The 27081-nt window shown below is 50.4% G+C and overlaps 1 protein-coding gene across 1 annotated transcript in view; it reads left to right on the forward strand.

The window, feature by feature from the left end:
- KCNQ1 (potassium voltage-gated channel subfamily Q member 1) overlaps positions 1 to 27081 on the forward strand; it is a 392318-nt gene that overhangs the window by 300180 nt on the left and 65057 nt on the right. The window contains exons 12-15 of the mRNA XM_017507721.2: positions 11973 to 12048; positions 18819 to 18913; positions 19520 to 19566; positions 20486 to 20547. Of these exons, the coding sequence (XP_017363210.1) occupies positions 11973 to 12048; positions 18819 to 18913; positions 19520 to 19566; positions 20486 to 20547 (280 nt within the window). The remainder of the gene's footprint in view (positions 1 to 11972; positions 12049 to 18818; positions 18914 to 19519; positions 19567 to 20485; positions 20548 to 27081) is intronic.

The following is a 27081-nucleotide window of genomic DNA, read 5'->3' on the forward strand; positions in this document are numbered from 1 at the left end:
CCACCATGCCCAGCCATCTACCACTTATTTTGAATATACAGTTATTGGGAGCTTTCTACATTGTTTTAAAAAACTATATGACATTATGTATGAAAATTATATACCACGACCAGGAGAGATTTATTCTAGGTAATGCAAGGCTAGTTCAACATTCAAAATTTAATTAATTTGATCTATTATGGAACCTTCCCAACTTGATAAAGAGCATCTTTAAAAATAAAACACACACACACACAGCTAACACAACATCACACTTAATGGTGAAAAACAGAATACTTTTCCACTAAAATCAAAAAGAAGGCAAGGTTGTCTGTTCTCACCACTTCTATTCAACATAGTACTGAAAGTTCAAGCCACTGCAACAAGACAAGAAAAAGAAATAGGACATGTAGATTAGAAAGGAGTACGTATCTAAAACTGTTCCCATTTATAATGGCAGAATTCTCTATGAAGAAACTCCCAAGGAATCTACAATAAAAATTTCTGGAACTTAGGAGTTCCAAACATTGCAGGATATAAGATCAGCATACAAAAATCACTTGCATTTCTATACACTCACAATGAACCTATGAAAACCAGAATTAGAAACGTAATACCATTTACAATTGCTCCAAAGAAATTAAAAGACTTAGGTATAAATTTAACAAAACATGTAAAGATGTATATACTAAAAATTACAATATGCTGATGAAAGAAATCAAGACCTAAATAAATAGAGAGGCATTCCATGTTCATGAGTTGGAAAACTCAAAGTAGTAAAAATTTCAATTCACCCCAGAATGACCTGTAAATATGTCATAATTCCTAACAAGAATCCTAGCAAGGTTTCTTAAGGACATGGACAAACTTGTTCTAAAATCTATATTTTAATCTACATTTAGATTTATTTTAATCTATTTAAATCTATATTTAAACTATATTAGTTTAGTCTATATTTAATCTACACATGCTGTAGATTAAAACAATTTTGAAAAAGAAGTGGAAGAAATCATGCTACCAATTTTAAGGACTACTAGAGAGTAAGCATTCAATATGGTATTATATTGGTGGAGGAATAAGCAGAGCTCAGTAGAAAAGAACAAGGAATCCGGAAATAGACACACACATATATGCCTGACTGATTTTAAGACAAAGACACAAAATTTAGTGGAGGAAGATTACTCTTCCAACACAAAGTGCTGGAGCAATTGGTCATTCATAGGCCAAATAAATAAATAAAAAGCCCTAACTTAAATTTCACACTTTATACAAAAATTAACTCAATGCAGACGCTGGACTTAAATATGAAGGGTAAACTATATTTTCCTTTAGAAAAACATGGAGGAGTAAGTAGGATTTAGGACAGGCAAAGAGTTCTCACTGCGGATGCTAAAAGCAGAATCCCTTAAAGGAAAATTTATGGACCCCTTTGAAATTAAAAACATTTGTCTTGTGAAAGCCCCAGTGAAGGGGATAAAAATGCAAACTACAGACTTGGAGAAGATATGTAAGCCACATATCTGACAACTGACGTCTAGAACATAAAGCACTCTCAAAACTCAACTGTAAAAACATCAGCCAGTCTAACTAGAAAGCCGGCAAAAGACATGAAGAGACATTTCACCAAAGAAAATACATAGATAGGGAAGAAGCACATCAAAAGATGGTCAACTTCATTAGCCAAGAAGGAAATGGAGATTAAAACCACAGCGAGCAGTCACTACACACCTATCAGAATGGCTAAAATGAAAAACAGTGAGACACCAAATGTTGGCAAGGATGTGGAGAGACAGGATCGCCCATCTGTTGCTGCTGGGAATGTAAAATGGTGCAGCCACTCAGGGAAAACGACGTGATATTCTTATAACAGTAAGCATGCAACTACCACATTCCCCGGCAACTAACTCCTGGGCATCCATCCCAAAGAAATGAAGACTCGTATTAATACACAAACCTGTACATGAAAGTTTATAGAAGCTTTATTCCTAATTAGCTGAAAGCTGAGAACAATCTGAGTATCATTCAACAGGTGAACAGGTAAACGTGGTGCATCCGTACCTTGAAACACAACCCAGCAGTAGAAAGGAACTCACCATTGGTACAACCTGAGTGGAGTTGATGGGAGTTGTGCTGAGGAGAAAAAGCCTCCCCCGAAAGGTCACAGGCTGTATAGTTCCATGTGGATAACATTCTCAAAGTCCAAGCTGTAGAGATGGAGATCAGAGTGTGGCTCCTGCGGTTAGGGACGGTGAGGGTGGGGGTGACTGTGCAGGAGCAGTAGGGCTGTCTTTCAGGTGGGGAGGACTTCCATTCCTTACTGCCATGGTGATCGCTCGCACCTGCCGTGTGAACACAAGGCAGAAGCACGCACGCTGTACCAACGTCAGTCTCCTGGTGTTGATCTGGTGCTCTGGCTGTGCAACTCGGGTAGAGGGCATACAGGACCTTTTGGTACATTTGTTTTTGCAACTTCCTAGGCATCTATAATTGTTTCAGAATAAAAAGAAGCAAAGCAACACACTGGGAGATGCAGGAACCCACACACGTGATGTGCTTGTGTCTGCTGGCCTAAGTCCCCAGGTCTACGTGGTGACATAGGGTGACTTCAGTTTCCCTCTTCATGTCTCCTGGGTCCCCCAGCACCCCAACTTTCCTCTGCCAAGACCCCCACCAGTCTGCCTCTCTTCATCTCACAAGCCTGGGTGGGTGCAGAGGGCAGGGATCCCCAGGGAAAGTTCCTCCCCAAAGGCACTGTGATGACTTAGAGAACCCCCCAAGCTCAGGCCTTTGAAAACAGCCAGCTAGAGCCTACCCCTGTTCCCATGACACCCCCTCCCAGGCCTGCACTAGAGCCTCATCTCCTAGGTATAAAGGCTGGCGAGATAGCTGGGGCTGGGTCAGGCTTGGGGAATCCTCAGGCCTTGACCTGGGACACTTCTGTCCTCCTTGGACAGTCCTGGGTCTCCTGGGAAACACAGATGTGGGACTTCACCGGGCAGGAGGGAGTTGCAAGAAACAGCACCCCAGCACATGGGAAGGAAGGGAGAGAGCTCTTCCTTATTTTCTCTCCGTCTCCGCTCCCAGGCAAAGCTGATAAAGTCTTCCTTATTCCAGAGTTAGAGGCTGCTGCAGACAGGGCCAAGAGCTTGTCCAGGCAGGGTGGGTACAAGGGGCTTGCATTTGATTTAACTCTCTGGCTGGGGGAGAGGGGGACAGAGGTCCTGGGTAGGGCTGAAGGCTCGCAACACAGGTGAGGCCAGCCCCTCCTCCACATTGGGCATCTCCGAGCCCAGCCCCAGCCTGAGCTGTGCTGGGCCCAAGCTCCAGGACCCCCTGGAGTCACATCCAGCCCCCCACACTTCAGCCCCCCACCCCAGGCCTCAGGATCTGCTTGGACGGAGGCCAGGCCCCCGAGCTGCTGGGAATCTGTTCTACAGGTGGCGAGGTCAGCCCGCCGTGGGCAGCTCAGTCCGGGAAACTTCCTGCGTCTGCTTTCCCACAGTGTCCCTCGATGGCCCCCAGTGACGTGTGTTGAATGTGGCGCTGGCCCCTTGGGCAGCCCAGCAGCCCCCACCCCCCACCCAGCCCAGCCTGGGCAGCACTGGGGGCTCCCGGCTTTGAATCTGACCTATCCAGAAACAACGGGTCCTTCAGTGGGCTCAGCCCCCGAGACCACTCAGCCTGGGCTGTGTGCCCAGCGGCACTTCATGTACGTGGACGAGGCGGGCGGGCAGGCAGGCGTGGAGGAGCTAATGGGTAATTTAGGCGGCGCATTAACAAATGAACCAGCGGATGGGGGGCAGGGAGCTCATCTCATTAATCCACAAGGTATTAACAATAACTTGTTCATTAATGAATGAACAAGTGAGATACAGGTCAGTGGGTGCATGAACGAGTGAGGAGATGAATGAAGCAGGGCTTTTCTCAGCAGCCGACCCATGGCCAAAGCCCCGCCGGGCAGCACTGCGCTTCCTCCTCTCCCAAGCCGGGTGGCGCGGGCAGGCAGGGGGAGCATGTGGGTACCTCCTTCCTCCCTTCAGCAGGTGAGGAAGCCACAGGACTCGAGGGTGGCCCAGCCCAGGCAGGAGGGCGCCAGCCCGGGCCCCTTGGTCCCTTCCTGTAACCAAGGTCCAGAGGTCACTTCCTTCAGGGTCCAGTGAGCCCAAAGCCTGCACCCTTCCCCCTGTCTGTTACCAGCTCGCTCCTGCATCAGCGCTACTGACATGGGAACGGTTTCCCTGTGCCCCTCGCAGGGCTTGTGATGGGGGTGTAGCTCGCTCCTTCAGGGCCCACTACTCAAACCTCTAGGGGAGCATATGGTCGGGCAGGTTGTGGGCTCCAACCCCATGGCAGCGTCAACGGGTGAATGTTTACAGCGGAAGCCCCAGTGGGTGTGTGGTGCAGGGTGCTCTGTAGCGGTCCGTAGGCAGCTTGCGTCAGTTCAGTTAGACCCCCTGCCTTATCGCAAGGACACAGGGCTTTCTGTATCCTGGGGTTCTCGCCTTGGTGTACCAGAAGAATCGAATCACACGTGGGCTTGGAGAATGAGTGCAAGGTTTTACTGAGGGGAAGTAGCTCTCGGCAGATGGGGGAGCCAGAAGGGAGATGGAGTGGGAAGGTGGTTTTGCCTGGAATCAGGCCACTTAGCAGCCTGGGCTCTCCTCCGTCCGCTCCAGCCAAACCCTGTGTCAGTGGCCTGTCGGGGCCTGTCATCAGTTGGCTCTTACACTGCTGTGTTCCTCCCGACCTCCCCTCGATGCCCAGCTCCTTGTGTGTCTGCCCGCTAGGTCCCGAGAGTTTTATAGGCACAGGATGGGGGCATGGCAGGCCAGGGTGTTCTTGAAAAAGGCAACATTTGTGCAGAAAAACAGAAATGCCTATCCTCTAGGTCCATGGGCACAGGCTCGAAGGCGGAACCCTAGCCAGGGACCTGCCCTTCTGCCCCCAGCACTTCCCTGCCCCTCTTCCGTGTCACTACCAGGAAAGGTCACTCAGCCCCTTCCCAGGCCTCACCCAGCACAGAGAGAGAGAGACCACCCCTCCAAAGGAGCAAACTGGGCCCTTCCCTCAGAGACCACAGGGGCCTTTGTGAGATCATCATAGAGATTTGTCAGACTGTTTTCTCTCACAGTTCGTACTGTTGGTGTTCCGTGAAAGACGTCTCTGCCCACCCCAAGTTGAGAAAATACTCTCCCGCTTTCTTTGACAGGCCCAATGGCCTCTGCCTCATGGTTAGGCCTGTGACTCTACCTGAGTTAACTTTGTGACTGGTGCGTGGTAAGGATTATAGTTTATACAATTTCACATGTGTATCCAAATTATTCCAGCACCATGTATTGAAGAGAACATCTTCCACCAGCTCAATGGCAAAGGTGTCATTTCTAGGAACCAGTGGCCACGGGATTGTTTGTGTCTAATGTCCTATCCCAGGGTCCCCAGGCCACAGACTGGTACCCATCCACGGACCGTTAGGAACCAGGCTGTGCAGCAGGAGGTGAGCGGTGGGCAAGTGAGTATTACACCTGAGCTCTGCCTGATGCTCGATCAGTGGCGGCATTTGATTCTCACAGGAGTGCAAACCCTGCTGTGGACTGCACATTCAAGGGATCTAGGCTGTGATATCCTTATGAGAATCTAACGCCTGATTATCTGAACTGGGACAGCTTTATCCTGAAACCATCTCTCCCCACCCCATGCTATCCCCATCCCTGGAAAAACTGTCTTCCACAAAATTGGTCCCTGATGCCAAAGACGTTGGGGACTGTGGCCCTATTCTGTGCCCTCACTTTTCATCTGTCTGCCCACATGCTCTGAATCAAGCCCTGTGGCCTCACAGAACCCTGGGAGTGTCAGACCTCTGACTTTGTTGTTCTTCAAGATGGTCTTAGCTATTCTTGGCCCTTCACATTGTTAGGAATATTTTAGAATCGGCTCCTCAATTTCCAAAGAAAGATAAATAAATAAACAAAAAGCACTCTGATATTGACTGGAATCATATTTAATCCATACCTCAATTTTCAGAAAATTAAAATCTTATAAATATTGAGTATTCTTATACATGAACATACTATAACCCCAAGTCAAGTTAGTTCTTCTTTATCTGCACCTCTAATGCTCAGTGCTTTTCTGTGTAGTGGTCTTACCCATCTTTAAATAGATTTATTTCAGAGCTGGGCATGATGGCTCACACCTGTAATACCAACTGCTTGGGAGGCTTAGGCAAGAGGATCACTTGAGCCCAGGAGTTTGAAACCAGCCTGGCCAAAATAGCAAGACCCCATATTAGGGGAAAAAAAAAAAAGAAAGAAAGATTGTAAAAGGAAGACAGTTACAAAGAAACAAATTTTTTTAAAAAGACTTATTCCTGAGTTTATGGTCAAGTTTACGGTTATCGATGCTATTATAATTGACATCCTTTTATTTTCTAATTGTTTGTTACTAGCATATAGAAATATGCATATATATTTTAGAGATGGGGGCTCTGCACTCCAGGCTCATGGCTTACAGCAACCTTGAGCTCCTAGGCTCAAGCAGTCTGCCCATCTCAGCCTCCTGAGTAGCTAGAACCACAGGTATACACCATCAAGTCTAGCTATTTTTTTAATTTATTTTTTTCTACAGATGGTGTCTCACTATGTTGCCCAGGCTGATCTCAAACACCTGGGGTCAAGTGATCCTTCTACCCCAGCCTCCCAAAGCACTGGGATTACAGATGGGGGCCACTCTGCCAGGCCTAGGAATATAATTATTATATCATCCTTAAAACCAGTGTTCTTGCTAAATTCATGTATTAATTCCAACAGCTTATCTGTGGATTCTTAGGAATTTTTTTTTACATATATGGTTATGTCGTTTGCAAATAATGACAATTTTATTTGTTTCTGTCCAATCCTTATACCTTTTATCTCCTTTTTCCTACCTTTTTAATATACTGGTTGGGACTCTGTGGACACTGTGAAGTAGAAGCTACGACATCCTTGCCTTGCTCCCTGTGTCAGGAGGAAAGTGTATCACATTTCACTATTAAGTATGATGTCTGCTTAGGGTTTGAGGGTTTTTTGTTTTGTTTTAGTTTTTTTAGGTAATGGAGTTTCTATTCCTAGTTTGCTAAGAGTGGTGTTTTTAATTATGATTGGGTCTTGGGTTTTATCAAATGCTTTTCTACAGTCTGTTGTGTCAATTCTGTTTTTTCTTTCTTATTCTGCTGATGTGGTGAGTTGCATTGCTTGGTCCTTAGAGGGTAAACTGAACCTGCACAAGTGGAGTAGACCACACTGGGTCATGTGTCTGGGCACAGTGCTATATGCAGCTTGCTGGTGGTGGTGAAGATATTTGCACACATGTTCACAAGAGAGATTAACCTGTGATTTTTTTTCTTTCTTGAAATATCCTTGTCAGATTTTGATATCAAGGTTATGCCACCTTTTATGAAAAGATTTGTGTAAAATTGACATTATCTCTTCCTTAAATATTTGGAAGAATTCACTGGTGATGTCATCTAAGTACAGAGTTTTCTTTGCCAGAAGATCATTAAAATTGCAAATCTAACTTATTTAATTAATATTGAGCAATTTGTATAGTTGCCTTTGTGTCCACTTTTACACATTGTGTTTTTAAAAGAATTTGTCTATTTTATCTAAGCCATCAAAAGTATTTTTGTTTGTAACGTCCTCTGAATAAATGTTTCAGCAGCTCTAGCTCCGTCTTTAACTCCTGAGGGCGGTCGTCATTTGCCTCCCCTCCCCCACCTGATCAGTCTTCCCAAAAGTACATCTGTTTTATTAGTCTCTTCTGAGAATTAAGTTTTGGCTTTGTTGATTTTCCTTTAATAATGTTCATTTTTTATCTCATTGACTGTGCTCTTTATCTCTTTCCTCCTACTTTCTCTGGGTGTAATTTGCCATTTTTTTAACTGCTTGAAATGGATTTCAGCCTTTTTTCTGCTCTGAGATGTCCATTTAAAGCCGCAGGGTTCACTCTCCACTTATTTCACTGTCCTTTCAGTACTTATTTAACTATGAGTTTTAATATGTTACATTTTTATTACCATTTAATTTAAACTGTTGTTTGATTCTCATTATATTTTTTTCTTTGACCCCTGGGTTATTTAGATTGTTTAATTTCCAAAATATATGGAGATTCCCTAGCTATCTCTTTTAATGGATTTCTAGTTTAATCGTGCTGTAGTCAGACAGTATAATAAACATGATTTGTTTTCTTTGAAATGTGTCGGAACTTGCTTCTGAAGTCTTGCATATGGTCTCTTTTGGTGCATGTTCTGTGTGCACTAGGGAAGCTTATGTAGTCTTCAGTAGCAGGGGGTAGTGTTCTGTATTTGTCAAGTTGCTAATCAGGCTGTTCAAATTTGTCTCTGACTTAACAAAACTTTGACTGCTTTTCTATCAGTTGCTGATGAGGTGTGTTCAAATCTCCCACCCTGGTTGTGGATTTTCTTTTATCTTTCAGTTCTGCCAGTTTGCTTTATATATTTTAAGGTTGTGTTTTTAGGTGCATACAAATTTAGAATTGATCTCGTCCTGCTGAATTGACACTTTTATAATTATGACATATTCTTCTTTCTCTCTAGGAATATTTAAAGTCTGTTCTATATTGGTTTTCCTTTGCCAGTTTTCATTTGGTTATGCAATGACCAATCTTTTTCTGTCCTTTCCCATCTTTTTTTTTTTTGCATCTTTATATTTTAAAGTGGATGTATATAGTTGTTTTTAATCCTGACAATCTTGATCTTTTAATTGAAATATTAATCTATTTATAATGCATGCAATCTACCATCTTCTGTTTCTTTTTCATTTGTTTCATCTCTTCCTTTAAGTCTATTTGCTTTTCAAGCTCCAAGCTGGGTATTTTCTTCTGGTTCACAGCTATTCTTTTCTACTCTATCACCTTGCTATCCAACTCGCCTATTGCATTCTTCATTTTCAGTATGGTTCTTACTTTTCTGGAATTATATATATATAATTCCAGAATATATATATATATATATAATGTGAATAAATATATATTATATATATTATTACATGTTATATATATTCACATTATAGATACAATTATATATAATATATATAATTCCAGAATGTATATGTGAATAAATATATATTATATATTATTATATATTATATATATTCACATTATAGATATAATTATATATAATTATATATATAATTACAGAATGTGTATATATAATGTGAATAAATATATATATCTATAATGTGAAATTTATATATAAATTTTATTTCTCTGATAAAATGTTCTATCTTTTCATCTGTTTCTTTGAACCTGTTTATCACAGTTATTTTGAAGTCTTCATCTAAATATTCTGAAGCAAAGCACAATCATTTGTTGGCTCACAAGACTATGGGTCACCCATCTGGGCTGCCTAGTCAGGTGGTCTCACTTGAATTCGTCTACATGGCAGCGCTTGGATGGTGGTGAGGGGGTAGCTGAGCAGTCTCCATTGTCCTCACATGTCTGGAACCATCGGGCTGTCAGTTAGTGTCTCTCAGCTCTCCTTCACATGGCTCTTCCAGCAGGCTAGCTCAGACGTGTCCATGAGGCAGCAGAATTCTAAAAAGGTGAGAGTAGACACAACAAGATCCTTGAGGCTGAGCCTCAGAAGACATGATCATTTCCACCATGGTGGAGACAGATTCCAGCCTGCAATGGGAGGAACTACAATGAATTCGCGCCCATCTTGAATTCATCAGCCTGTCCTCTGGCCATAACTTTCACATTCTACCCATTGCAAAATTCACTCACCGCCCTTCCCGCAGGACATCTAAAAGTCTCTCCCAACTACAAATGGCATCATGCTCAAAGTCCAGCATCTTGTGATCTGCCTCTTCTGGCCTCTGTTCAATGCCTGGTCCCAAAATTAATGCCATGTTTTAGGATATTGATATGACACTACCCTATTTCTTAGTCCTTGTTTCTGTATCAGTTACCTGTTGTTGCATAGCAAACCAGACCTAAATTTAGTGGTTTAAAATATTTTCTTTGGGCTGGGCACAGAGATTCACACCTGTAATCCCAGTTCTTTGGGAGGCCAAGGCAGGCAGATCATGAGGTCAAGAGATAGAGACCATCCTGGCCAACATGGTGAAGCCCTGTCTCTACTAAAAATTTGCAAATTAGCCAGGTGTGGTGGCGCGAGGCTGTAGTCCCAGCTACTTGGGAGGCTGAGCAGGAGAATCGCTTGAACCCAAGAGGCAGAGGTTGCAGTAAGCTGAGATCTTGCCACTGCATTCCAACCTGGTGACAGAGAGAGACTCCTTCTCAAATACACACACACACACACACACACACACACACACATATATATATATATATATATATATATTTTTTTTTTTTTTTCTGTTGCTGCTGGCTGTTGGCTGGGGCATCTCTGTTCTCCATGTGGCCTCTCTAGCCAGCAAGCTTGTTTGCAAGGCCACATTCCAAAAGCATATTAATTATACACTGTGTAAGTTCCCCAGCACTCTCATCACATAAAGTCACAAGGTCAGCCCAAGTTCAATTAATAGGAAAACAGACTCCATCTCTTAATGGACTGTTGAAAGTACCACACCTTTAGATCTGTTTGTGTGGTCTGTGTTTTCCCTTGGCTTTTAGTCTTTTGTGTATAAAAAATTGTGGAATCTCAAGGATATTATCTCCCTACAGATAATTTAATTTTCTTCTGGTATGCACAAAGCACCTTACTCCGGTAAGGGATTGCGACAATGTGGGGTTAGTGCAATGCTAAGTTGGCACTGCTTAGTTTCTAGGGCTGCCTCCTAGATAGCTTCTAAACCCCAAAGCTTCTCTTCCCAGTGCCATGAGTCTACTGAGTACTCTCCTTAGCTTTTACCCCCTTGGCAACTGCTTTTTACTCGGTTTCTGTGAAGCTCACCACCTGTGTGGCTTAGGAATTCACAAGTGTTTCCAGAGGAAGTTGTGCAAAAGGTCTATCACTGCTCTCTGGTCCCCTGCTGACCAGAATCTTGTTCCCTCATGTCCTGGGTGTCCTGTGGCCCTGGACTTCATGCTTTTCTCACCAGTCCACTAGCCCTGTTCGGTGTCCACGCCTGTCCACAGATGGATAAGTGCACTGACAAGGAAATGCTCAGAGGCTTAGCTCAGCTCACTTCCTTTCTACGTGGGATCTTCACCTTTCATGGCTTTCCTGGTCTCCAGAGCCTCACACAGCTGTTCCTCACTGTTGGCATCACTTAGTCTCAGTCCCTGGTGTTTCCATGGAGGGCCAGGCAGGCGTGAGCTCCAGGAGGAAGTCTCCTGCTGCTTCCATGGTGCTGGGTTTTCTTCCAGTCTTTTTTCTATGCGCACACATCATCCCCCTTGTTTTCTTCAGTGATGGTGTTTCTAAAAGGATCTTTATTTCTAGAAAAAACTTTAGGAGGCAAAACAATGCAGCCCCCTTAACAGAGCGGCTCGGGGGGTAACTTTCCCTTGTTAATTTGTCCTGCACCCCTACTTTCCCATGTGCTTGCTGTTTGTGGGGCCACACAGCACACAGCAGCTGGAAGGGGCTGTGGGCATCACCGGCATACACCCTCTTCTTCTTTCTTTTCAGAGTCACTATAATAGGTATGCGTAAGCAGCACGTACCCTCTTATCCCATTTTGCTGACAAGGAGCCTGAGGGCCCAAGCGTGACTGCCATGAGTTAGCAGCACAGCCATTGCCAACCCAGGGCCCTGACTCCTACCTGACCCCCTTCTGAATGACACTCAAGGCAACGGTCCCCTTCCCACTCACAGGTGACGTGAAACCTTTCACCTTGAAAAGCCTCTTGCCCCAGCCTCCCCTTGAGCCCACACTAGGACGCGGCTTAAGTATCTCCAGCCCATGGAGTTGAACACTCTCCTTGTTTCTGGAAGGATCCAGTCTGCGTGCTCCTCAGGCAGTGCAGGGGCAGGGAGGGGATGGCCAGCACGGGGTGGCCGCTAACAATCTCCTCTCCTATCCCCACTGCAGGCTGCGGGAACACCACCGGGCCACCATTAAGGTCATTCGGCGCATGCAGTACTTTGTGGCCAAGAAGAAATTCCAGGTGAGCCCTGTGCTGAGCCCTCTAGCCCTCAGCCTGCCCCTGCAGTCTGCTGCAGCTGCCCACACCCCTCCTGGCTTCTCTCCTGCCCACAGTGGAGGCTGTTAAGGCCTCTGCCCCCAGCCACACAGGCAGGCCTATCTGAGACCTCACAGCGCCCACCCCGCCAGACCCCAGACGGCAGGCCCCTCAAAAGACACATCCTCAGAGACCCCACCTGGAACCAGGGACACAGGCAGCATTTTCTCCGCTAAGTAGAAAGGCAGCGGCCATGCGGCTCACTCAGTCCTCCCGTGGGGTGGGTCGTGCAGGCAGCATTAGTGAGAGTCGTGAGGGTGACATCAGAATGACTCAGAGGTGGTGCAGAGCCTGCCCTGAGTCACCGAGACAGAAGGTAGGTCCCCCAGACCCCCAGCCCTGTCCTATAGTGGCTCAGCACTCTCATTCCCTGCTCCCCTACCCTCTGGGTTGGGAGGATAGAGGCAGGCTGGACCCTGCTCCATTAGAGGTGAGGTGCCCTTGGCCGGGTGAGACTGGAGCTTTGCGGGGGCTTCCATGAGCTGCCCAAACTCCTCCAGGGGCAGGACCTCTATAGCCGCCCCTTGGGCCCCCCAGAGTTTATGGCCCGCAGAGAACGCCATTGACAGCAGGCAGGTCTCCCCTCCTCCTGCCCTGGGGACATTCCTCGGATGGAGGCGGTGGGTGGGGGACTGAGTCCTGGCTTGGAAATGTGTGTGTAGGCGTGGGAACCGCGTGTAGATCACAAAGCTGGGAAGGCTGGGGGGTAACTTGCCGGAGTCCCTCAGAGCAGAGAGCGTGTGACATGCTTGAGTGAGTGCATGTCTGCAGGAGCAGGGTTGGGTGGGGCCCCTGAGCAGGGAGCTCCCGGTACCTTCAGCCACAGCCTCACCAGGTACAGTGCACAGCCCAAGAAGGTTCAGCAATGCCCGCTGACCACCAGGACCCACAGCCCGGTGGCATCCCAGCCCACTAAGACTTATCCTGGAGACACCATGCTCCCTGCCAGGGTCTGGTTAGGGCTCATGGGGGCCTTTGTCAAGTCGTCATGTGGGGTTGGGCTGGAAAGATCATCCTGACTTCAGGAGCCTGAGATGAGTGGAGATAATGCAGGCCCGTCCAGACGGACTGACAGTGGAGTTCAAATCTGGTCCCCTGTCGTCATGCCTTCATGCCAGGCCCCAGGATCGACAAAGGCCTGCCCACAGTCTCCTTGGTGGAGCCTCCACCCACCCTGGTCCTGGAGCTGCTGCAGCCTCCAGGCTCTGCAGGGCGGTCTGGGTGTAGACTCTGGCCCAGGCAGCCCTGGGCAAGTTCTTCCCCGGCTATGATGGGAACGAGAGCCTCAGGGTTTGGCACAAGATCATGTGCACGTGCCTCACCTAGGACTCGCCCACAGCAACGCTGGGCCAGCACCCACCAGGCCCCCCATCGCTCTGAGCCCCAAGAACAGCCCTTTGCCAGGCCCTTACCGAGAGCAGGGTACGGCCCCTCATCCTGGCCACCGGCCACCACCTCCAGGGGGGTTTTGCACGCACAGCCCTCCCGTGGTGGTGTTTCTCAGCTGGTCCTCCTGCCCGCATCCGCCCAGGAGAGCAGGGGGTTCATGACTTAACTGAACCAAGTTATGTCAAAACTCCCAGCAGGGCCTGGGACCTCTTGCAGTCGAAATAAAGGTCATGATAAATGCCAGGGCTGGCCAGCACCTGGAGATCTGTCTGGCATGTTCTCAGGGAGATCTGACAGCCCCTGTGGACCAAGGTATCTCCATTCTGGGACCGTCTTCTCTCACTGGTACTGGCATAGAGGGCCTTGCTGGAGCAGGGAGCTCACTCGGGGGCAGTGGGAGAGAGGGGCCGGCCTCCTGGCAGCACCAGTGCTCTCCCCAGGCAGGGAAGGGGCTGCAGGAACCCCCCCTGGGCCTCAGGTCTGGGCAGGGCAGTCCCCCGAGGGCAGATGAGACCATGGGAAGGGCCAGGATGTGTCAGCTCACCAGAGAACAGCATGGTCGTGACAGCCGAAGCAGCTGACGTCACCCCAGCAGAACAGAGGGTCACAGGGAGCCTCCCAGGGTGCGGCTGGTGCCTGGCCTGAGGGTGCACAGCAGTCCCAGCAGGGAAGAGCCAGAGCCCACCGAGGCTTGCAGAACTGAACCAGGTGGGCATCCTGGGGGCTGCTTCCAAAGTCTGAGGGCACCCAGCAGAACGTGCAGATCCTTGTGGACCTGGGCAGGCCCGGCTCCAGGGGTGGTATGGGCAGCTTCCAGCTTAGGTCAAGAGATCATCCAGCCATCCATTTCTCCATCAGCCAGGAAGGACACTGGCATGGAGGTTGGGATCGAGGATATCCTATCGTGATAATAACCACCGTGGCTTCCAGTCTTGTGGCCTCCTGGCCACTCGTCTGCAATTTCATGTCGTTGGAGCATTCCTTGTATACCTGGGATTGCAGCTCTCTCTAAGTTTGATGTGGCTGGACCAAGAAAAAAGGCACATGATTTCTACAGATATTATGATGCCATAAAAGAGTGTGAGGAGATGAGAAAGGCTGATGTTTTTCAGAGTGAGAGTGATTTTGGAATATAAAGGATTTCTTTGGGTTGAATTACCTAAACGCTTGTCAGTGACCTGTGTTCCTGAACTGTGAAACATGAACATGTCGGCCAAGAAATCATTTCTCTTGGTAAATAAACAATTAACAAACACACAAAAAAGAGAGAGGGACAGAGAGAGAGAGAAAGAGAGAGAGAGATCATCCGTGCCAGCCCCTGCAGGCCCTGCCACTGAGCCACAGGCGAAAAAACTGGTCCCTGGGAAGGAACACGCTGAGTCCTGCACTGCCTTCCAGGCGGGGGTCCCCTTTCCTGCCTTAGGACACAGGCCAGGGCCCTGAGAATGGCCCAGGAGGCTTTTGCAGTAGATTGGGAAACCCCACCTCACTCCCTGCTTCTCCCCTGCGCCTGGCCCTGGGAGCCTTGCAGAAACCTGGCAGCAGCAGGACCCTTGCAGGGCACAGAGGCTCCTGCACAAAGCTGCTGGGGCTCCCTCCGACCTCACCAGCTGGCTCTTTTTGCTGAGGGCAGCATGAGGGGTGGGGCCAGGGCGAAGGGAGCAGTAGCCTTTGGCAGTGAGGAGCTGTGTGCAGCTCCAGGGGCTCCCCAAGCCCAGCGCACAGGCTGTTTCCCTTCCTCCACGCCAGCCTGTCTGCTTGCTTTCACCCCACCCCACCCCACCCCCGCTGGCCTCAGGGGCTGCTGACGTGGCGGGTTGACCCCCCTGCCTGCCTTGCTGGCCGATAAGTCCCTGGCCAGCCACCCTTGTGTCTGGCCCGAGGAGCCAGAGCCTCCGAGCCCTTCAAGTTTGCCTCGAACTGCCCATCCACCGTCAGTCTGGACGGGCCTGCATTATCTCAGCTCATCCCAGCCTCCTGAAGTCAAGCTGCTTTCTAGCCCAACACCAGACAACCACTTGACAAAGGCCCCCATGAGCCCTAACCAGATCCTAGCAGGAATCTTGGTGGATCCAGGATGAGTCTTGGTGGGCTGGGATGCCACCAGGCCATGGGTCCTGGTGGTCGACGGGCATCGCTGAGCCTTCTTGGGCTGTGCCCTCCACCAGGTAAGTCTGTGGCTGAAAGTATGGGAAGCTCTCTGCTCACAGGCCCCACCCAGCCCTGAGCCTGCAGACGTGCACACACTCAGGCACATAATATCTCTCCCCCACAACAGGCCTGTTTGAAAGCATTTGTGTCTGCAGAGGCTGCTATCACACACACCTGCCCCTACCTGGTCACAGTGGCCCAGGGACTCCCAGGTCTTGGTTTTCTGCTGCCCTGCCTCCCTTCACCTGCCCATACCTCACCAGCATGCCTGGAGCAGTGCCTCACGCTTCAGCTTCACAGAGCCCTGTGGTTGCAGAGGCTCACCACCACGACTCATGCCACGTTCAGTGAGTGCTGAAGAGAGGCTCAGCCAGAGCTGGCTCTGACTCTGGCTCTGGCATGGTGCTAGCGTAGGATTCCCTGACCTTTCTCAACTCCCATCCTGTGTCATCCTCACTCCCTCCCTTAAGGCAGAGCAAGGCAGGGCTCAGCATCCCATCTTACAGAGGGAGCTTAGAAAATCCATCATACAGAAGGGAGAAACAGAGCTCAGCAATCCATCTTACAGAAAGGAGGATCAAGGCTCAGCACTCATCTTACAGAAGAGAGAGGCAGGGCTCAGCATCCCATCTTATAGAAAGGAGGATCAAGGCTCAGCACTCATCTTACAGAAGAGAAAGACAGGACTCAGCATCTCATCTTACAGAAAAAAGGATCAAGGTTCAGCACCCCATCTTACAGAAGAGAGTGACAGGGCTCAGCATCCCATCTTACAGAAAGGAGGATCAAGGCTCAGCATCTCAACTTATAGAAGAAAGAGACAGGGTTCAGCATCACATCTTACAGAAGGGAGGATCAAGACTCAGCATCCTATCTTACAGAAGGGAGCTCAGCATCTCCATCTTATAGGAGGGATAAACAGGGTTTGGCATCCCATTTTACAGAAGAGAGAGACAGGGCTCAGCATCTCATCTTACAGAAAGGAGGATCAAGGCTCAGTATCCTATCTTACAGATTAGAAAGACAGGGTTCACCATCTCATCTTACAGAAAAAAGGATCAAGGCTCAGCATCCCATCTTACAGAAGGGAAGATCAAGGCTCAGCATCCTATCTTAAAGAAGGGAGCTCAGCATCTCCATCTTATAGGAAGGAGAAACAGGACTCATCATCCCATTTTACAGAAAAGAGAGACAGGGCTCAGCATCCCATCTTATAGAAGAGAGAGACAAGTCTCAGCACCCCAACTTATAGAGAAGAGGATCAAGGCTCTGCATCCCATTTTATAGAATGGAGCTCAGCATCCCCATCTTATAGGAAGGAGAAACAGGGCTCAGCATCCCATTTTACAGAAGAGAGAAACAGAGCTCAGTGTTTTACCTTACAGAAGAGAGAAGAAGGACTGAGGACATGATCACTAGCCTGTACATAAGTACCGTTTTTATGGCTGTTATCAAATGGAGTGCATGGCAGGCCAGAGGATCTGCCTAGAGTCAGACCCCATGCCTGACCCTACCACAGGCCTTGGTATGTCCTTTCTGGGCAATGCCATAATCTTGGTGCCCAGTGTGGCCGCAGGAGCAGCAGGTCCTTCTTTCCATTGGGCACAACTGCTTTGTGAGGACACGGGCCCCCTCCCAGTCCCCCTGATCTCAGAGTCTCTGCTTCAGGACCCAGACAGTGGCTAGTGTTGCCAGTGAGGACCCTCCTGCTGGTGTCAGGTGGAACAGAAACCCCCTAAACTTCGGAGGCCCAGTCTCCGAAGGGAGGGAGGAGGTCTCTGCCCTGCCTTGGGATTCCTGGGGTCCAAAACAATGTTAGGTGTGTTGTAAGAACTCCAAGCCTCCGGCATTGGTGGCAGAACCCCTGAGCAAGTCAGAAGTGTGTCCAGAGTTGAAAGTGGGTATGTGGAGACCTGACTTCAGGGGCTCCCCATCTGGGAACTTGCAATTTGCCAAGGTGGAAGTGGCTGCATCCCAGGCTAAGGTCACCCTGATCTCAGGAGTAGGACCCCAAAGAGAGGTGGCAGGTGGGCAGGGAGGGCATGTTCCCAGGCCCAGCCTGGGCCCTCAACAGCACCTGAGCTTCCTCCTCTCCCATCCTCGGCCTCTGTTGCCTCCCTCGGACTTGGGCTGGCCCTGCTCTGCCCTTCCCCACCAAGCTGCTTGGCTTGTCTCTTGGGCCTTGCAAATTCCCCAGCAAAAGGCAGGAAAACCCCTAGCCCAGTGCTAAGGTGGCTATCTGAGCACTGATGATGACTGCTCTGGCCCCCACCCAGTCACCCAGCGGCCCCTCGGGATAGAGGCAGTCTCTCATCCTGCGTGCTGGCTTGCCTGTAGGGCCAAGGCCTTCCTAGGCCATCAAACCCCCACTCAGCCTGGCTGCTCCACCTGGGTGAGGCCCTTAGGAGCAAGGCCACAAATGCGGCTTGGGGTTTGCTGATATCATGAGACACTTTGCTTTCTGTTGTGGTTTCAAGATGTTACCTGAGTCCCATTTATTGTCCAGAGCTGCCGCCAAGCCTGGGAGCCCTGGGGTCACCTGCGTTGCCTCACGTGGCCCCAGCCCTGCTACGGGAGCCCAAGCAGATGTTTGTCACTGGCAGGCAGCAAGTACTGCAGGCTGAGGTTGTCATCTGGGGCCACCCCTGCTGCCTGGCATAAGCTGGCAGGAAGGATACAGAGTGGACCCACTCCCTGCCCTGAGGACAGCGGGGGCTGCAGCCAGTGGGCATGTCAAGGATCAATCTGGGGCCCCGGTGGGTGATGGCCATGCAGAGCTGTGCATCCTGGTCAGTGCCTGGCACAGTGCTGCTCCTCAGCCCCTTGGCTGGGCCAGCTCTTCCTGAAGCCATTGAGAACCGGGACTGGCAGCCTGGGGAGGGGAGTAAGCAGGCCACAGCTGGTGAGTGGGCAGGAAGCTAGGGCACAGAGAGGCCAAGCTGATGGCCCAGGGCCACCCAGGGCCCCGTGGCCAAGCTGATGGGGACAAGCCCCGCCGCTGTACATGCTTGGGACCAGGCCTATGCCATCACCACACAGTCAAGCTCCCAGGTCTTCACAAGCCTCCTGAGGGCAGACACTGTCACCACCTGCACTTAGAGCCACACAACTGGGGCACAGGGAGGGGAAGTGACGCATGTCTTTCTGTCCCGCAGCAAGCTCGGAAGCCTTACGACGTGCGGGACGTCATAGAGCAGTACTCGCAGGGCCACCTGAACCTCATGGTGCGCATCAAAGAGCTGCAGAGGAGGTAGGCACGGCCGAGAGGCAGCGGGGAGGGTGCCCGGGTCCTGCCCAGCCCAGCCCCAGCCACACAATAAGCAGTGCCAGGAGGAGGGAAGGGCGGAGACCTGAGTTCTCACCTCTCAACCACCCCCTTCTCCTGACCACCTCCTCCACCCCTGGGGACCCTGACTGTGGGGAGCCAACGTGTTCCCCTGGAATCAGCACCGTCCTCCCGGGCCTGCGCAGGCTGGGAGAAGCCGTGCCTCTGCCGCCTGGGAACTAGTTCCATGTGTTACAGGGTGTGGCTGGGAGCCCGTGACCATTCTGGCCACAGGTGGGGAGTCAGGCTGCCTTGCCCATGGCTGACACACTTCCTCCCCAGGGAGGCAGTCTGAGGGGCAGCCCACTGACTCCTCCCCTCTGGGCTCCCCGCTCAGCCCCCTCAGGAGCATGGCCCTCTGGAGGCTTGGGAGTTGCCTGGCAGGTCTTAGAGTCAGGGTGTCCCCAGAGTGGGTGGGCAGTGCACTGTCTTGCCAGGCATATCAACCTGTCTGTCCCCTGGATGGCTGGGCATCTGTGCAGTGCTGGGGCCAGGTATGAAACGGCGTCCTTCTCCTTCCCTCCCTCCCAGGCTGGACCAGTCCATCGGGAAGCCATCGCTGTTCATCGCCGTCTCAGGTGGGTTTCTGCATCAGTTGCTCTGCGCCCCGTGACCCACACCTCTGCCCTCCTGGCCCCCCTACGATGTCAGAATGGGCCGTTGGGCCTCCAAGTGCATGACACGAAATGAAAGCCAGGGAGTAAGGGGAGGTAGACCCCACCCTTAGCAGAGTGGCTCCAAAGTACGTTTTACAAGGGAATTTTCAGGTTGCATAAGAACCTACCTGGGTGCCTTTAAATTCCAGGGCGTTGAGGTTAGGCTCTGGGTGTGGAAACATGAACCCAGGGCAGCATTGCAGAAGGGGGTGATCCTGGGGATGGGCCTGGGGTGGGGTTTGTGTGGGGTGAGCTGCCAGCTTGGAATTCAAGAGACTCTGGGTGGGGGCTCTGCAGGGCTCAAGTTGAGAGGGACAGAAGCGCCTAGTGGCAGCCTGGGGGCCGGTTTTCTGGCCCCTCGGCCAAATTCCTTAGATCCCCTAGGCACCGGGCTGTGAGTCATGCCGGGGAATGACAGGGAAAAGGCATACTCCTTGGGGTTTCCCTAGCCCAAATTTAAACAGAACCCGTGGCTCACAGTATGGGCTGGCATGGAGGGGGCAGGTGGAGTGGCTGTGTCCTCCAGCCTTGAGTCAGGCCTGTGGTGCCCTGGGAATGAGTGTGATGGCTTCCACAGCCAGCAGTGTGGCCAGCGGAGGCATCCCCTGGGGCTCTCAGAGGTCAGAAATGGAGAAGGTGGAGCAGGATGGAGCCTAGGTCCCCAGCTGCAGCCATGCCGCCCCACTGAACCACCCTTGGTATTTTTGTCATAGGACACTTTTTAAAAATGTCCTAGTAGGTTTAAGCATTGTGACTCTCAGCTACCTCCCCCAGCCCCACCACCCTGCTCCCCAAGCCCACCCCAGCACTCCGCCCTGATTTGGGTGTTTTACCCCCATAGAAAAGAGCAAGGATCGTGGCAGCAACACAATTGGCGCCCGCCTGAACCGGGTAGAAGACAAGGTAGGCTCACGCGCCAGCCCGCAGCAGCTCTGAGCAGCGTCCTGAGCCCAGCAGGCACCTCCCTGCATCTGCGTGCGGACGCAAAGCTCCAGTGGTGCCCAGGGTCTGTAGGCCTTGCCACCTTCCTGCCAGTGCTCACTGCAGCCCACCCAGCAGCTCCCAAGAGGGCCCCAGGCCCACTGACCACCAGGCTGGGCATTGGTCCCCATGGAAGGAGTCAGGCCAGGCTGGTTTCTCGTCCTCTGACAAGTGGCGTCTTTACTAGCAGGTGGCACCCAGTGCCCCTCCCCCAGCCCTTTCCCACTGCCTCTCCTAGTCTGCTTTGTGCCCTGCGAGCCTCCTGGCTGTGTCCTGAGTGAAGGGTGGCAGGAACTGGCCTCACATCCCTGCCTTCTCCTGGGCCCAGCTGTCTGGGGCCTCCACTTGGGGCCAGCCAAGGGCTCAGGGAGACACAGGGCCCAGTTGGGATGGGTTCCTGGGAAGAGAGGCATGTTCTGTTCACCCCAAACCCACCAGGCCCCCGATCCCTGCCAGGCTCTGTGCCCGCCCCGCGGTCCCTCAGGCCAGAGCCTGTCCCCGGGCACCCTGGGAGCCGCCAGTGGATCTGGGCAAAGGGAGGGCCTTTCTCGGGCCCATGGCTGAGCCCACCACTGCCCTTTGAAGTCTCTGTGGTTTGAAGCGGGCTGTTATCTTGCTGAACAGCTCGCCCGTCTACATGGACTTTATCTGAAAGTAGCTGAGAGGCTAAAAATAGAGGAATTTCAGTTGGGCAGGGAGTGCGTCTGCCGCCCGGTTTCCCCGGCAACGCCTGGCTCTGGCCTGCTTCCATCTCGGCTGCAGCCGGGCAGGCGGGGCAGGCACAGCCCAGCCCGGGCTCCCGCGCCTGCCCCACCCGTCCTGGCCCCCAGGACCTGCAGCGTCACCCTCTCCCCACCTGGCACCATCTGCCCATGGCCTGGGGCGGCCATGGGGCCCTAAGACCAGCAAACTGGGTCAGGCAGAAACAGCGGGGCTGCTGTTCAGGTGCCTGGGCCTGTGGGGCTGTGTGACTGCGACACCCTGATCCCATGGGCCTGGCCTCCCTCTGTCGGCACAGGCCAAGGCAGGGCTGGTGCGGGCCTTTGCCAGGCAGATGGCCCAGTGGGAGATGGCACCCATCTGGCAGGACAGGAAGCGAGACCCGGGAGAGGTCAGTTCACAGGGCGGGCAAGCTCAGAGGCCCAGGAGCCGTGGCCTGTCTGCTGCCTGGGGAACGAGGTGTTTCCTTGGGTTTGTCTGTGCACAAGGGCCCAGTGACTCCTGGCTGGCACACCCAGTACGGCAGAGCCGGGTACCCTGTGTTGTTGGCATGGCCAGGAGTTTCTAGACATCGAGGAAAGCCATGGTAGAGCAAGGGAGCAGCACTGAGTCCCCACTTCACTCCTCCTCCAGCCTGTGAACATCCCTGTCATGAGGGGTCCTGGTGGCCCTTTCCGGATAGCATGGGCAGGGGGCAGCCCCTGCCTTTCTCCACCACTTCCATCCCCTGCACTGCTGTCCCAGGCCTTTCTTATGGCTCTGCCCCTGCTCCATGGGACAGGTCACCCTTTAAGCCCAGACCTAGAGCCTGGCATCCTGTGGGGGTGATGGTGGGTGGCAGACAGCGCCTCCTGAAGCGCGGCGGCCCCTTCCGACATGCACAGCTGCTGTCCAGCAGTGTGCTGGACCTGGGAACAAGGACGCGGTCCTCGGTCAGCCAACGTTGGTGCGGGGGCCTGCAGTGGGGCCAGTGCTGGCCTTGAAGGCACAGAATTATGCACCCAGATTTCTTCACATCTGAGCAGAGGGAAGCATTTTCCGAGTCCCTGATCCCTAGGGCAAAGTTTAAGAACAAGGCTGGGGACATGTCCTGGTGCCCTGTCAGGCCTTGAGCCCGGGCCACAAGGATTCTGTTAGATTCTGCAGGCACAGCCCTAGTGGTCCCTGGCTCCCTGCTGTAACATTGGAGTCCCCTGTCTGGGGTCTCTGAGGTGGGGAGTGGCACCCACAGTCCACACTGAATCTCAGCCCCTCCGAGGGGTCTGCCTGGAACCCAGCTGCCCATCAAGGAGCTGACCGAGCTGTGCTGACCTGAGCTACCCAGTCCCGGCCCTGCCACTGACTGGTAACCCCCTCAGGGACAGACCCTGGGAAAGGGCCTGGCTGGGCCTGGAGGGCTTGGTGGCACAGCCTGGCTCGAGTTATCTCTGTTATCAGTGCAGCCATCAGGACCGTAAACACCCAAGCGCAATCCTGCTGACTTTGGGAAGTAGGGGCAGGAAATCCAGCAGCCGCCCGGCCCTTGGAGGCCCAGCAGGCGTGCAGCACGCGGTGCCAATGCCCGCCAGCCCCGCCAACCCCAGCCGGAGCCCCTGGTCTTCCCCACCGGCACCCTCCCCCACCCCATCCCGCCGGTCTGGCTGCCTGCTGGAAGGGAGTCAAGGCCCCAGCCCCCAACTGCTTTCTCAGCTCAGCTCAGCCCCTCAGCTGGGCTGTGCAGTGAGTCCCATCCCAGGCTGGCTCGCCTAGCCGTGAAATGAGAGGCCCAGCGAGGAGGGGAAGGGGCCTCTGGGTTGCGCAGCCAGCTGACAACCCTCTCGGAAGGGGTCATGTGAAGGAGCAGGGAGGCCTGGAGTGTCCCTTTGCAGGGAGCTCGCCAGTGCAGGCCAGCTGAGCTCGTTCAGGGCTGCCTCCGTTTCCCTGGCAGGGAGCCCCTTCTTCCTTTGTGTCCTGGCCAGGGGCCCGCATTGGGGAGAGGGGGCTGGGCCCCTCCTGCGGCCTCGTCAAAACTCTCCCTTGACAGTGCAGCGTCTCTGCTCCGACACAGAGCCCCCACCCATCTTGCAGGACGCCCTCATTCCTGGGATCACTTCCACCCCTGTGCGTGGCCTGGCGGCTCAGGCTCTGCCTCACTCCAGGGTGTGGAGAGCAGAAACCCACCCACACCCACAGACCCAGGGGCCTCCTTACAGCAAGTCCACTTCCTGCTAGCCTCCCTCCCTCATCAGATGAGAGGGTTTGACTCTGCTTGTGTGCTTAGGATCAAAAGTCACAAAAGCTGCCTCATGCCCCTTCTGTTTTCATCTTAGATTATTATCTTCTTTATTCTGGAGACTACTCCTTATTTGCCCAAATGCCCAAATAAATCCTCTTTTATAGATGGGGAAACCAAGGCTCAGAGAGGCTGAGCAGTCGCCTGAGGTCACACAGCTGGTTAGGTAAAGAGAAATGAAATTACACATTTCATCCCAAGAATGACATAGACGGGCGTGAGAGATGAGGTGGAGAGAACAGGAGGGGTTTCATCATCACCCGCAGCTCATATGAAGAGCTAAGGAAGGCTGAGGCTAGGGGCAGGCAGGGGCACCAGCAGCAGGGCCCAGGGCCTTCGGTGTGGGCCAGGAGCCAATGTAGGCAGTCAGGAGGGGTCTGGAGAGGGCTGGCCCTGCCCACTCCCCGTCTGGCCTCACTGGGCTTCCTGGAGTCCCACGCAAGGCTGGCAATCAGTGTGGGGGCTGCGTACCCTGGACGCTGAGGAATTGATGGCAGAGGCCACTCTAGTCTTCCTCCCCAGCCTGTATTCTTAGCTTGGTCCCCAGGACCTGCTGCACTGTTTACGTTGGGCCCTGTTTATTTTGCAAGCTAAGTTCATACTGCTTTTGCTGATATGAGGAGCACAGTGGACTGGGAGGGTTTCTTTCTTCTCTGTTTTTGCCGGAAATGTTCATGGCTGAGAGCCGGACACAGGGGAGTCCTGGGTTTCCATGCCCCAGTTCAGAGGGCATTGGGCGGGAAGGGGCCCCCACCACCTGATACCCCTTTCACTGCCTCCGGTCCCAGAAGCCAGACCTCCAGGGTAAAAATGCCCCCAACCCAAGACTCCCACAACCACACCCCAACCGTGCCTTTACCAAGCTGCGTGCTTGACCCCAACCTCCAGGATGCAGGCAGGCCCAGCCTCCCAGAATTGGGTGTTTGCCGCTAGACACTGCTACCCTTTTCCTCATTACAGTGTGACTCCTCCATCCACCAGGCCCACAAGCTGGACCCCAAGGCTTTTTTGTCCTGATCAGTTCTCTCAGCTGTGCCCCCGGGGCCACCTCGCTGCCGTTCATCCCCACCCTTCAGCCCAACCCCTGCTGAATTTGGGCCTTTATCATCTCTTACCTGGATTATTTTTCCAGCCATATATGCGGTCTCCAGCCTCTCCCCATGCACACCAATCTTTCACATTGTATATTATTTCTTAAACACTGCTGAAATCTCACTTACTGATATTTAATATATCAGAAATTTTGTGCCAATATTTATGTGTGAGATAGATACAGAATTTTCCTTTCTTGTAAGGTCTTCATCAGGTTTTGGTATCAAATGTATGTGAGCCTCACAGACTAAGTTAAGAAGTGTTCCCTCTTTTCCTATATTGAGATATTTTGTATAAGATTAGAATTTTGTTCTCCTCAAATGTTTGATGGAATTTGAAGGTAAAGACATCTAGGCCTGGTGTTTTCTTTGTGGGAAGATTCATCATTCCCGGTTCAATGGCTCTAATAAATTATGGACTGTTCAGGTTTTCTATTTCTTTCTGTATCAGTTTTGACAAGCCATATATTCCAGGAATTTATACATTTCATCTTGTTTTCCATGTTTATTGGCATTTATTATTATTTTCATGTCTGTCACATTAGCATTTAGTCCCATTTTTTATTCTCAATATTATTTATTTGTGCCTTCACCGTTTTCCCTCTTAGTGGTCAAACCTGCCACTATTCACCCATCTTATTAATATTTTTAGCAGACTTCTGCCTTTGCTGATCCTCTGTATTGTGATTTTGTTTCTGTTTCATTCACTTCTCATTTTCTTCCTTCTATTTACTTGGCCTTAATATACTGTTTTTTCTCTAACCTCTCTAAATTAAGAATAGGATAATTCTTAATTTTCAGGCTTTCTAAATTTCTCTTTTTTTTTTTTTTAATATGTTTAACCACTGTCAATCTCAGGCTTTCTAAATTTTTAAGGTACGTATTTAAGGCTATACATTCTTCCTCTAAATATCATTCAAACTACATCTCCCACATTTTGATATATGCCATTTAATTGTAATCTTTATTCACTTCAGTCTTTTTCTAATCTGCACTATGATCTCTTGTTTACCCTAGGAGTTCTGTAGCAATGTGGTTCTTGTCATTGTTATAATTGCAGCACAGCTTTCTCATCATGTTGCCCTCTTGTCAGAGAAAGCAAGCCACATGATAGTAATCCTCTAGAATGTTTTGAAATATGATTTAGGGCAAAAATATGTGGTCAATTTTTGTAAATGTGCCTTCTGTACTTGAAAACAAGGTATATTCTGACGTTGTTGGGCGTAGTGTTATGTTTATATCCACTGGAACAAGCTTGTTAATTGGTCTGTTCAAATCTTCTATATATTCATTGGAATGTTTTTATCTGCTTGCTCTATTCTTACCGAGAAGGCATAGGGTAAATTTCTGTTTAACTTTCTAAGAAACTTCTAAACTGTTTCCAAAGGATTTGTACCATTTTGCTTTCTCACCAGTAATGTATAAATGTTCCACTTTCTCCACAGCCTTGCAAATACATGGTCTTTTCTATTTTAGCCCTTTTAGTGAGTATGTAATGGTATCTCATTGTGGTTTTGATTTGCATTTCCCTAATGACTAATGATGTTGAGCCACTTTTCATGTGCTTATTAGCCATTCATAGTCTTCTTTGGTGAAATGTTTATTCAACTCTCTTGCCCATTTTCTAATTAAGTAGTCTGTTCTATTATTGAGTTGCAAGGGTTTTTTATATGTTCTGGATACAAGTCCTTTATCAGATCTATGACTTGCAAATATTTTCTCCCATTCTGTGACTGTCTTTTCATTTCCTTAATCACATCTTTTAAATCACAAAACTTTTTAATTTTAATGAAGTTCAATTTGTCTTTTCTTATATGGCTCAGGCTTTTGATGTTTTATCTAAGAACTCTGCCTAATCCAAAGCCATAAACATTTTCTCCTGTTTTGGTTTTCTCCCCGCGGCTAGAAGTTGTATGGCATTAGCTCTTACATTTAGGTCTATATTTACTTTGTGGTAATTTTGGGGTATGATATGAGGTAAAGTCCAGATTTGTTTTGTTTTGTTCTTACTTATGGATATCCAATTGCCCCGGAATCATTTGTTGAAAATACTCCTTTTCCTCCTTTGAATTATCATGGCTTCTTTGTCAAAAATTAGTTGACCATAAATGTATGGGTTTATTTCTGAATTCTCAATTCTATTCTGTTGGTCTATATGCCTTTCTGTAAACCCATACTATACTGTCTTGATTATTATAGGTTTACAGTAAGTTTTGAAATTAAATTATGTAAGTTTTTAAATTTTGTTCATCTTTTTTCAAATTGTTTCTGTCCATTCTAAGTCCTAGGAATTTTCATATAAATTTTAGTTTCAACCTGTCGATTTAGAAAAAAGGCCTGCTGGATTTTGATAGGCATTGTGTTGAATCTATA

This window comes from Cebus imitator, unplaced genomic scaffold (assembly GCF_001604975.1).
Source record: "Cebus imitator isolate Cc_AM_T3 unplaced genomic scaffold, Cebus_imitator-1.0 Scaffold384, whole genome shotgun sequence".
NCBI classification, from domain to species: domain Eukaryota; kingdom Metazoa; phylum Chordata; class Mammalia; order Primates; family Cebidae; genus Cebus; species Cebus imitator.